The 12,325-nt window shown below is 41.5% G+C and overlaps 3 protein-coding genes across 3 annotated transcripts; 2 read left to right on the top strand and 1 right to left on the bottom strand.

The window, feature by feature from the left end:
• Positions 1-1,909: 1,909 nt before the first annotated feature.
• LOC115570819 (myeloid-associated differentiation marker-like protein 2) lies at positions 1,910-2,806 on the top strand. Its single transcript, XM_030399578.1, has one exon. It carries the CDS (start codon positions 1,910-1,912, stop codon positions 2,804-2,806), a length of 897 nt encoding a protein of 298 aa, XP_030255438.1.
• Positions 2,807-5,414: 2,608 nt separating this feature from the next.
• LOC115570766 (myeloid-associated differentiation marker-like protein 2) lies at positions 5,415-6,596 on the top strand. Its single transcript, XM_030399468.1, has one exon. It carries the CDS (start codon positions 5,505-5,507, stop codon positions 6,345-6,347), a length of 843 nt encoding a protein of 280 aa, XP_030255328.1. The 5' UTR covers positions 5,415-5,504; the 3' UTR covers positions 6,348-6,596.
• A 17-nt stretch (positions 6,597-6,613) lies between these two features.
• Positions 6,614-11,215, bottom strand: LOC115570764 (putative protein MSS51 homolog, mitochondrial). The gene is made up of 6 exons (XM_030399467.1): positions 11,109-11,215; positions 9,541-9,690; positions 9,300-9,424; positions 8,609-9,172; positions 8,359-8,452; positions 6,614-7,136 (listed from the first exon to the last, which is right to left on the bottom strand). The coding sequence occupies exons 1-6, from the start codon at positions 11,123-11,125 to the stop codon at positions 6,932-6,934; spliced, it is 1,155 nt and encodes a 384-aa protein (XP_030255327.1). The 5' UTR covers positions 11,126-11,215; the 3' UTR covers positions 6,614-6,931.
• Positions 11,216-12,325: the final 1,110 nt, after the last annotated feature.

The raw sequence follows: 12,325 nt of genomic DNA, 5'->3' as shown, positions 1-12,325 counted from the left end.
GAGGAAACTGAGAAAAATCTGTCAATTTTTCTTGATCCAACCCAAAAGTTAAATGGATCTAATCTAGTTCTACACCAATCCTCCATCTAAGTTTCATGGAAATCTGTTCAGTAGTTTTTGTAATTCTGCTGACAAATCAACCAACCAACAGACACAGGCAACTCCCTGACTCCCAAAGAGAAGGGAGGAACACTTGATAAGTTTGATGTGTTCACAATCTTAGCTGGTATTGTTTGTAAAATGGTATTTAATAGCAGGAAACGATGGACACAACGCAGCACGATGAGGGATCTCACTTGGTTGCACATGGCACATCTAAAGCTGCTAATGCAACTCAGCTGTCAAACAGAGCGCCTGTGCCAAAATAAGTGGAAAACCAGAACACCACTCACACACCCTGTCTTGTGTGTGATGCATTTTGTGTTGGCTTTTACGTCCACAGATGACAGGTGTTTAATCCGATTTAAATATAAAATAGATGAGTTATGATTACATTTCTTTCACCGCGTCCTCTTAAAATAATTGCTTTAAGTTGCCACGTGTTCAAAAGTGAAACATCCTAGCAACATCATATCTCCTGCAACAGACATTTATCTCCACACACAGTCAGTTTCATGAATATTATGCAAACCAGAAAGGCAGCGAGATCTGTGCACTCCTGCCATACACCATCTGCACATACAAGGACACTTCCCTAGTCCTAACAGTGATTAGGAATAAAGTGACACTCTGATAAAGATACACTTGTGACCTGATGTTTAGATGTAAAGGCTTGAATTTACAGACAAAAATCTGTTTTAAAATAGAAAGTGAGATATCGTGTATGTGCCTGTTTATGTTGGAACGAATCATAAAGTATCGTTTGATATTTTATTGTCAGTTTGTGATTGAATTTCAAGGTGCAATTTTGTGAATGAATCTACTTATGTTGAAAGAAATCAATTTCAGTTCACTTCATTTAATGTGACACAGAAGATCCTGTGAAGCCAAAGGCAGCAGAGATGAAAGATACGAGGAAACGGATGCAGAACATTCTTTGGTTTGACTGATTGGAATCACATAGGGGAGTAAATTTAATTTGGTGGTGCTGGATTCTGAATATGTTTTGCCTGCAGAATAAATCACTGAAGAAACATTTCTTGTTGATGGAAATATAGACATGAATTTGAAGAACATAAGTCTTTATAAAGGGGCAAATATGTAAGATTGTATTAATGTGTCAAACACTGCGCATTGTGTTTGCAAAGATATCGACTGAAGTTAGCATGATAACCAGCTAGCCCCGGGCTTGAAGATCTTTCTCCCAGTGGTGTCAAACTCTGCACAGTGAAGCTCAAACATTTAACTCCAGGAACACATGACATTTCTGAGTGTATGTACTGAAGGCAGTAAGACAACATAAAGTACATTCGAAAGCAGGGCTGCCAATCGTCCTGCTCGTGCCAAGGACAAGATGATCTCCAAAGGCCCTCACAGCGCATTATTTGTTTTAAAGGGCCTTTCTGGGCCCTCTCATGACCCCGGCCCCAGGACCACATAGTCAAACAGAGAGCTTATACCAAGATAAGTGGAAAACCAGAACACCACTCTTCACCCTGTCTTGTGTGTGATGCATCTTGTGTTTTCTTAAACAAAAAATTGATTAGTTCTGTAACTATGTCCTCGTTGAAATAATGGCTTTACATTGTCATGCATTCAACAGCGAAACATTCTAGTTCCATCATATCTCCTGCAACAGAAATTTATCTCCACACACAGTCAATTTCATGAATATTATGCAAACCAGAAAGGCAGTAAAGGCTGGAAGTGGAGCTGGAAGTGAGTAAAGCAACGGACAACACACATCAGCAGCTGTCGAGGAGAACGTACAAAGCAAAGGTGTTCCAGCTGCTCTGCAACTCATTCAAAGATGGGAATTATTGATGATATTAAGGACACCGTGTCCAAGGCAGTGTTTACTCCTTCCACTCTGTTATCCGGCCGAGGCGGGCTGCACATGGCTCAGATCATCCTGTCTCTGGTCACCTTCGTGCTTGCGGGCATCAGAGGAGGGAGCAGCCATACCTACTGGATCTACGCCATGTTCACCTGGGCCTTCTGCCCCATCATGACCCTCGTCATCACCCTTATTGAGATGTTTAAGCTGGATATCATACTCAATATGTTTTGCATGAACTGGGATGATTTCACCACAGGGATGGCCATGTCCTCCACGCTCATGACCGTCTCCGTTGCTATCACCTACGCCAATTTCTATGCCTGCCTGAAATGCCTGTACGGCTGGATTGTGACTATATTTGCGTTCTTGTGTGGCTTTGTCTACGCTCTGGAAGTGCTGAAGGACAAATTCCTGGACAAGAAGAAAGGGGTCTACCTGGCTGCTCTGCCTGGTTTCTGGAAGGTTTTGGAGGCGTTTGTGAGCTGCATGATCTTTATTTCACTGACTGGTTACAGAGATAAGCTGGCCCTGATCCTGTGTGTCATAGCATATATCATTCCTTTCCCCATCCTGCCACTGATCATAGCCACCAACATCCTTAAGAAACTGAAAACGTGTTTGCCCTTCAACCTGGACAGATTTGTGTTTATCTTTCTGGTCGTCTCTGTTGTCCTGTACATATTTGCTGCTATCATGTGGCCCATTTTTATGTTCAGAAACAACCCTCGTCCCAGTGACTGTCCACCCAGCTACTGTATCTGGGCCATACAGTTCATGGTTGCCTTCATGACATATGTCAATCTAATTCTTTTCGTAGTGGACCTCGTTTTTACCCTGCTTGGTATCTGTGGCTTTAAACGCACCTAAACTTTTTAAAACCCTTTGACCTTTAAAGGTACAATATGTAAGAATTGGAGTTGAGAAAATTCAGAAATTAGAATTAGCAACACAACGAAAATAACAGTTCCGACCTTCATGTCTTGTGTTGGAAAGATATATGTTTAGTAAAGTTAGCAGTGCTAACCAGGCAGCCCCCTACCTGTCCTGGTGTATAACTTGTGTGCTGGTGGTGAAAACACCAACATTCCTGCGGAAATCCAAACTCTCCGTCCCGAATGCTGGCTGCACAGCTAACGGCAGCTAGTAGCAGTTAGCAGTTGGCAGTTGGCGATCACTCTAGTGATATGCTGCCCCCCTATTTGTTTTGAACTCGACAGGTAGTCAGTTCTTACATGTTGCACCTTTAAAGGCATAATATTTAACATTGCTGCATTAAATGTATAAAAACGATGAGACATGTATGTTAAGCTGTATATTTTGTTGAGCTGTGTATCTATATTATCCCAATCTATAATTTCATTCAACATGTGGTCATCATATTGCCTTCACTGTCTCCAGTTGTCCTAACTTCCAGGGAAACATGAAGACACGACAGATAATCATTAAGGAAGGCAGCAAACTAGCAAGTTGCTAGCCACTACACTAAATACTTTTGTTTATCGCTTGCTCATAATAGAGCATATTTATTCATTTTTATCAGCAATTTTGGTTGTTAAACAATGAAGACAACAGCTCCCATGATCCCACCCTATTTTATGACATCATCAAGCACCATCTTTTGTTATTGTTTTGACCCCATAATGGCAGAATTTTCATACTGTGTCTTTAAACTGTAAGATCGATGCTCAACATTTCTTCCCATAGCAATAAAACAAACAAGCGTGTTCGTGCTAAGTTTCCTAGCTAATTCGAGGATTCCTAGTTTAAATAGTGCTTTTAAAACCTTGTCTGCCTAATGGCCAATTTAGCCCATAAAAATTGATTTCCCACAGCTGATCTGTTGTTGTTAGCAGCGCTGGGTCATGCATGTTTTAGCTGACCAATCAGAGCAGACTGGTTATCCGGGAGGCTTAAAGAGATAGAGCGTGTGCCACAGTACTGGATAAACTGATTTCACATCAACGCAATGACGGTTTTGAGCCTCAAAGCATGTAAACCTATTCCATAGTAACCCAAAATAAAATGGTGAACCTGAAAATGAAAAAATATGTCTCCTCCTACATATGATTGTAACATAGACAATGTTATCAAACAGGTTAGCGTCAGGCTGACCAAAGAAAAATAAGAGGCGAGAAAAAAGGCCAAATTGTTGCCATGGTGATAACGAATAAACATAACTACTTTTTTCTGGTTGCACTCTTTTATATGTTTTGCATATACATTTTTCGGCAGGTTATTAGTGATTCAATGAAAACTTTAATGTACACTGTATAATTACATCTAAAATAACTAATGTGTTGTGTGTATTTCCTTATGTGTTGCTATGATATCAAATACAAACTGCATATACGTCCCTGCCAATGAATATAGATTGATGTAAAAAGTGTTGCAATACGTCTGTTTGAAAATGAGATTACACATGAATGAATCTATCTATAATGTGTTTGCCGGGATCTGTCAGCCACAGACAGTGATGGATGTGCAACGGTAATAGAGTGACACTCTGATAAAGGTGCACTTGTGACCTCATTTTTTTAGTTGCAGATAAAAAGGCTGGAATGATATGTGTGTGTGAAATAGACGGAGTGATAGCGTGTCTATGCCTATTTATGTTGGAACAAGTCATGAAGAAATGTTTGATATGTAATAGTGAGTTTGTGATTGGATTTCAAGGTACGACTTTAATGTTGAATCTGGTTATGGTAAAAGAAATCCATTTCAGTTCACGTCATGCAGAAGAGCCTTGGAAGACAGAGGCAACAGAGAGGAAAGCTGAAAGAAAAGGCTGCAGAATATTTTTTAGATATACTGATTTTAATCACATAAGGGAGTACATTTTATCTGATGGTGTAAGTCTCTCTGAATATGTTTGCTTGCAGAATACTGAAGAAATTTTTTTTGTTATAGAAATATAGACATGAATTGAAAGAGCTTGTCTTAAAAGGGTCAATATGTAAGAGTGTTGGTTTAAAATTAACACAAATTACAAACAGAATGTGATTAAAATAACAGTCCTGAGGTCATGTCAAAGACCTGAGATATCTAACGAGGTTAGCTTGCTAACTAGCTAGCCACAGGCCTAAAAACTTGTGTCCTGGACACCTTTACGAACAGCATGTATAGAGGCAGTAAGACAACATACCGTATACTAGAAAGCAGCACTGCCAATAGTCCTGCCCATGCCCAGGACAAGGTGATCTCTAAAGGCCCTCACAGCGCATTATTTGAAGGGTTAAAGAGACTTTCAGGGCCCTCTCATGACCCCAGCCCCAGGACAACATACCTGGTGTTCCCCCAGTCAACCTGTCGTGAAAGTCTCCTTTCCACTTTGGACCTTCGTGGAAAACACACTGATAGTCTGTAGGGCAATTCATGGGTCAGGAAATTTGAATAAAGGGACGTGTGTTAACGGTGCCTCCCCATCATATAATGTTCTGTGTCAATATGAGATCAAGCAGAACTAGGAAGAGGAGAGAGGAGGTTCGTGGTTATTAGCGCAGTTTATCCTGCAGAGTAAGTTTGGGTGAGATTTTTGCATCCTGATTTTTGACATCTTGATCTCATCATGTGTGGTCCATTCAAGGGCTGTCAGGGCATTTTACGCCTCTTGGAAATAATCTTCAGCGCTCTGACTCTCATCATAGTCATCTTCAGAGGCAGGATGGTGAGTCCATGGGGCATCTGGTGCGAGTTCGTGTGGGTTTTCTGCATCGTCGTGCCCGTGGTGGTGACCGTGATGGAGGCCTTAAAGTGGCAGATCCTCATGGCCCCCATCCTCCCAGACTGGGCCGGCCTGACCTGCGGGCTGACCACTCTGTGCGCCGAGATGATCACCTCAGCCACCATCATCTTCGCAGCTGTTTTTGTCTGCCTCACCTGCATCAGCAGCATACTGTGTTTCATCACCTCTCTGGTTGCAACTGTTTGCTTCCTGATCGACGCTGTGATGCATAATAAGACGTTTCCAAGCGGCTACCTGTGCAGCCTGAGAGGAAGTCTCCGCACGTCAGAAGCCTTCCTGGCTTGTATCATCATCACTGCCGCCACTGATCACTTTGTAAATGCCGAATGGTTCTACCGCCCTTTTGGGATGATATGCAGCATCATTGTGTTTGCTGTTTGCCTCCTGCTCACTGTGGTCATCATAGTTCTCAATCTGCTTAAACTGCTGCGGTGTCTGGTCCCATTCGGGCTGAGCTTGATGGAGCTCGTGGTCAACATCGTGGCGGTGCTGTCGTACCTACTCGCTGTCATTCTTTGGGCCGTCTTTGGTTACCGACGCCACAACTACAACCCTTACACCTGTAACAAATGTTCCTTTGCAGACATTAACACTGTTGTGATAGGGGCCAGTGTCAATCTGGTTTTATATATCGTGGATTTGGTTTTATCCTTCAAATCTCGCTAGAAATTCAAGATTAGGAAAACACAGATTTTTTTTGCCTCCTTAGAAGTGAATTAGTTTACTGACAAAGATATTCAAGGGACAGAAGCTGTATGTCGCCAACAGTTATGTGAAATGTTAGCGTTTTGATGATGATACAAAGGGTGCTTGTCATTTGTGTTTTTTGCTATGTCTTGACTAATTCAAATGACTGGAGGTTTATTTTGTGTGATTTGAAAAAAGGAAGAGAATAAAAGTTGTGTTTAAACCAGAGTGGACAACGCAGTCTGTTTAACAATTTCAAAGTGTTTATTGTCGACATTTGATTATGTCTACACAGCTTTATTGCCTCTCTGCTAATGCAACAATAGTTCCTAGAACGAATATTCAAATCTCAAAACAGACTGACCGTTAGATGAAAGTGAGATAGTGAATGCAAATGTCATAGCAAACATTCCTAGCTGTTATACCAACTAGTTTTTAGAAATCATACATATGGATTTACACACTATTTGTTGAATATATTTTTTAAATGTTATAATATGAATAAAATATTAGAAAACACAAGCATTCAAAAACAATGAAAAAATCTATTAAAATCTGCTCCTTCAGGCCTCCTCTGGGTCCTCAAACTCCACGGTCTCCAGCAGACCCTGAAAACAGAAGTAGTGGGAGTTGCAGTAGACGGGGGGGCTGTTGGGACATGAGCCCACCAATTCTGGCTTCAGCGACGTGAAGGGGTTGGCTCCGCTCCCCTTCATGTCCATCTCCAGCTCCAGCAGGATCTGCAGGGAGTACGTCATCTCTGTCTCACTGCAGACGGAGGACGACACACGTCACACACGATACGGGGGGATTCAGATGAACAGTAAGTGAGAGGTGAAGAGATGAAGTGGGAGCTTGGTCAACACATTTATCAGACAGTTGGTATATTTGCATACTCTCACACGCTTGTGTAGCATCCAGTGCAGCAATGCAAATACTCAGTAATCAATGCCAGTGTGCCAATGTGTAAACTGCCCATGGTTAAATTGAATGAAAGTTTGGGGAGCTGAAGGGAATAAAAAACAGTACAAAATTTTTTTTTACCAATTACGGATTATAGATCATTGATTATATATTGCCTGATCTGAACGTGCATATAAATGGTGAAAAACTGCATATTTGCTGTAACCAATTCCAGTTACTTTATATACAAGAGAAATAGCCACAATAGTCATGTATTCATCTACAGTAACTGTTGGATATTATTTCAAGATTAATAAAGATTCATTTCCGCTTCTTTCCCCCACGTCATTTATGATCTGATTACTTTAGTGTAACCTGTAATCTGAAATGCCTTATTGTGTTTCAATTGGAATTATTTCCTGCCATTTTTCATAATTCTGCAATGTTGGACTCATTTACAATACAATAAAAATACTCCATTATTATACTACTCCTCTGTTAAATTAATTAAATCAATCAAATTATCATAATAATACTTTAGATATTCTTTAAATGTATCTTTTTATTGCCCAACAGACAACAGATCCACAGAGGGTGCCATATCCACTGCCCCCCGCTCAGTCTTCACACAAACCCTGCAAATAACACTCTAATGAAATCTCTCTCTACTTCCTAAGGAAACTTAAGAAGGATAAATTCTAGAGATAAATGCTTGGCAACATCAAAAGATGAGCAATAAAATAGAATCCCGACCGGAAACATCACAAACTGGCATGGTTCGAGCACAACCCAGGACAGGAAGGCTTTACAGCCGGTAATCATCCCTACCCACTTTTACCCCCGGTGTTGTAGAAGGATTCATGTTTTACAATCTGATCATGTGTTGTTCTGAAGAAGTTCTGAAAGAATATAGTGGGTTACAAAGTACAATATTTCCCTCTTAAATCTATTGAAGTAGAAGTAGAAAGCAGCAGAAAATGAAAATGAAGCACAGAGCTTGAGTAAATGTACTTAGTTACTATCAAGTACTGCAACTGAGTGGTGAGGTATTCCACCATGTGTGCGGCTACTATTCTGCATCATTCACCTGAGAGCAGTGAAAAGAGAAGGAATGTCATAATCCCTGAGGAGCAGTAGTGTTGGAAGCCAGCCCTGATCCAGGCCCTGACTGGCATCAAATCCTGGACACAAAAACATGGAAAGGGAAACAATGTCATAAAGAGTTCAATCCGAACAAGAAACTTCCTCTCGGTAGTGAATTTAGCTTGCTCAGGTTTTAGAGTTTAAAGTGGGTTTGGGATTGTATGTTTGTGTAATGGGGAAAAAAATGTTCTCACCAGGGTTAAATCCAACAACCAGGTCCGGTTTGGCTGCTTCCTCTTTCTCCACCAGCTCCTCCCAGAACTCGTGGTAGAGGCCCTTGTATGCGCTGATGTAGACGTTCTTCTTGGGCCCAAACGCCCTCAGAGGAGGCCTCACGATGGGGCCGTCCACCACCTCCGGTCCCACCATGACTATCTCGATACCCTGGTGTCCGGGGAACATGTTGTTCAGCTCGTCATAGTCAGTCCGCCTAGCTCCCATGGTCTCACTGGTGCCTGCTCCCACCAGGTGAATGGTGAGAGGTTTGGAATAAGGTTTAAGGCCAAACAGCCTCATCCCCCAGGCGATGGTCAGCGGCCTGGAGAAGAACTCACTGCAGACCCTCCAGAGTGACTTCCTCAGGTCGTCGTCGTCAGGCCGAGGCCTGCCAGCGTTGGTCCACAAGTCTTTCATGTTCACTCCATTTAAGATGGGATCGAGGCGAGCTGTGAGATCTCCCTGCATCTCGAGCCAGTCATCCCAGCCTTTGACCTCAGACTCGGGCTTTGACCATTTTTCTGTCCGGAATGGACGATCCTCTGAGGGTAGAAAAACAATTCAATTAGTTTGCTAGTTTAATAGAAGTAAAGACATTGGATGGGTTTTTGTAAATGTCCTTTTCTCACATGACCTCACTTTTTTATTTTTCTTTCATATACGCTTTACCTCTGAACAGAAGCCATTCCACAACTCTGTCAATGGCAACTAGACGCAGCTGTGAGCAGAACTTCTTGTGTCTGGACCAGTCATCCTTCTGACATTCTTTGCGGCAGTAGTAAACATTTAGACATCTGTGCACAGACAGGAGGGAGAGACCTGTGATCGTAAAATCACTAACTTCGATGAAGGAATATCTCGGCTGTTCAGGCCTGCCGGTTGAGATCTTGCGGGTTGGGTTCTTTTTTACCTGCCACAGCGTTTCAGACTCTGTGGGTTTGAAAGCTGATTTGGCCGCTTTTCGCAGTATGCACAGATTTTAAAAGAATCCTCCATCTTCTCAAACATCTCTTTTTGAGACCGGTAGGCCATGGGTTTAGCCTTGGTCTCCAGACCAGCTCTAGAGAGACAAATACAAGAAGAGGATAACATTCTTAGACGAGATAGAATACAACAAAACTCTTGAGCAGAATCTTGTTAGTAATTTGGATGATAGTGAAGTGGCATCACCAATGGCTTCAAATCAAATCAATCAAATCATATACCTGAATAATGCTTAACTAACGCACAATTCATGATGATTTGATGTATGAATGAAGACAGGGTGTATAATGAGGTCCTGTTGCCTGCCTTTAATAAATGTTTAAAGGAACAGTTCACAAAAAAAAAAAAATGAAGATTCTGTCATCATCAACCCCCTGAGATCACCGACTTTTCTAGTCAACAAATCCTCTCTGGAGCTTCACAGAACAGCATGGCAGCATACTCCTAAAGAACTGAATTAGACGGGGAATTGTTTTTGAGGTAAATAAAACAAAACAAAACATTAAAAAAAAAAAAAAATGGCTCCATACATTAAGTGTTGAGTTATTTGAAAAGATGTTACTTCCACTCTCTTCTAAGTCTAGATCTTAGCTAAGCTAACAACGTTAGCAAGCACCACTTTTGAGATTTGTGCAAGAGCTTGAAGATGTAGATAATGTCACTGATGCATGGAGAGAATTCACGTTCTTTTCAAGTTACTATGCTTCATGTGAATAGTTCATTATTAATAAATGATCAGTTATGGGGGATTAATTCACAGTTAATGTCGTACACTATTTATTAGCATGGAGTTATGGTTGGAGTTACATCATTTCAACTTTATTCATGTTTAATACGTGGCGATCAGTTTGACTGGGTTAGGGTTGAGGACAGATTGTATAAAGTAACAGAAACATTATCATTTGTTAATGGTTAGCAGCAGGAATTCACAATACAATCTGCATTCACTCATGCATTAAATCAAAATGAGTCATGCACTGGTTCAGCATTTCTCAAGTATATGATTTGTACCCTAATTAAGTTAGAATAAGAATAAAACTGTAGAGAGCATGTCCACTACTCAAACATAGCTTGTCTCCTGCTAACCAGAGGACGACTGAGGCCTTTCTATTCTTAGAATGGAACATTGCTACATTGGCTGAAAGCAGAGGAGTGGAGGGCCTGCATTGACACATGAGTTTACATTTAAAAAGAATGGTGCAGAAAGAGGGGCCTGAGGCCAAACAGAACAGTGGCATCTCAGACAGAGGGTGAATGGAACAGCAGGGAGCAGATGGCAAAAGGATGAAACACGCTGTGGTGGCATGCAGACATCAGAAAACTGTCATTGTTAGCGAGCACCAGGCGCCTCTGATCATGCGGCTTCGGCCGCCTGTGATTTTGGTAGCATTGTCGGGTGAAAATGAAGCTAAATGCAGACAAGTTCTGAAAAAAATTATAGTTCCAGGTAATAATAGAAGTGTCTGGAGAATAATTGGGCCAAAACCTACTTACCTCTGAGTTTCCGTCATTTGTAAATGAGTGTCAGTGGCGCAGTTCACTGTCTCTTCCCCTGCTGCTCCTCAGCGTGGTGTGTAGCGTGAGCCTGTTGAGGGCTGCTGGTGCCAGATATAGCACCTGTGCTGTCCCTTCCAGAAAGCTCCAGCAAGAGTGGGGTCGGATTACTTTCAAATGCAGTCTGCTACTGAATACAAATCTCATGGAATTGTATTTACTGTCACCTTAACATCAAACATTGAACATATTGCAGCTTATACAAAAAAAAAGATACAAATGAGCAAATTTGAGCTCCATGAATGTTATTGTTCTTTTTAAAGGTGCAATATGTGAAAACTGGCCACCTGTTGAACTCATACTCGAAACAAATCGGGGGGGAAATTATGTCACTGGAGTTACCACCAACTGCTGCTTACTGTTGTGGCAATTAGCTGGTTAGCTCAGTTAGTGGGCCAGAGGGAGAACTATGGAAGTGTTGATGTTCACACCGCTAGCAAAGGAGCGTTGGACCAGGACGGGGCTAGCTGGTAGCATGCTAACTCCAGAAGTTATCTCTGCAACACAATAGACGTCATAATGTCAAAACTGCTATTTCTTGACAATGTTATTTGATTTCTTTTTACAATGCATTTAATCAATGCGGATAAAGTACATTTTCTACATTCCGCATTAATTTATTTACCCTGACAAACAGCAGGCCTACTGCCACAAACTACCGCTGCACTGTGTGTATTCAACAACATGTGAGACACAGATTTTTTTTTGACAGTGTAACTAGAGTCTCACTGCACATTTTTGTCTAGGCCGTAGTTATGATGTAGTTATGAAGTGATTACGTAACACCAATCACATATGATCTGCTATTGCCCAACCCTGAGCTCCAGACTGTTCCTGACATCTCAAGATCCACACACACAGCGGCAGAGTCAAGCAAGATTAACATTGTCATGTGATGTGACGACTACAAAAAACATGGACCTATACTGTTTAACTATTTAGAGGCACATAAGAGCTTTTCCACACAACATGTACTTAGCTCTGGGTTGACAGCTGAACCGTGGATAACTTAAATCCCTGTTCACACAACTCTGAGTTACATCCAATTCACACTGCACTTCTAGCCATTGGTTAAATGTCTGTAGAAACAAGTGAATAAGGTTGGTGCGAAGGAGGCTCCAACAATGCTTTTTGCCTCAGACTAGTTAAAGTGCAAA

This window comes from Sparus aurata, chromosome 20, assembly GCF_900880675.1.
Source record: "Sparus aurata chromosome 20, fSpaAur1.1, whole genome shotgun sequence".
Lineage (NCBI taxonomy): Eukaryota > Metazoa > Chordata > Actinopteri > Spariformes > Sparidae > Sparus > Sparus aurata.
Note: the sequence above shows the minus strand (reverse complement) of the source record. Positions and strands in the feature narration are given on the sequence as shown.

Excerpts from the sequence above, each read along its gene's own strand:
- LOC115570764 (XM_030399467.1), bottom strand. Across the intron at positions 8,453-8,608 it reads GGTTGTTGGATTTAACCCTG|GATTTGATGCCAGTCAGGGC; the intron begins GTGAGAACATTT and ends TTTTGTGTCCAG. Across the intron at positions 7,137-8,358 it reads TCTCTTTTCACTGCTCTCAG|TGAGACAGAGATGACGTACT; the intron begins GTGAATGATGCA and ends CTCCGTCTGCAG.
- LOC115570819 (XM_030399578.1), top strand. The coding sequence starts at position 1,910 with ATGGGAATTATTGATGATATTAAGGACACCGTGTCCAAGGCAGTGTTT.
- LOC115570766 (XM_030399468.1), top strand. The coding sequence starts at position 5,505 with ATGTGTGGTCCATTCAAGGGCTGTCAGGGCATTTTACGCCTCTTGGAA.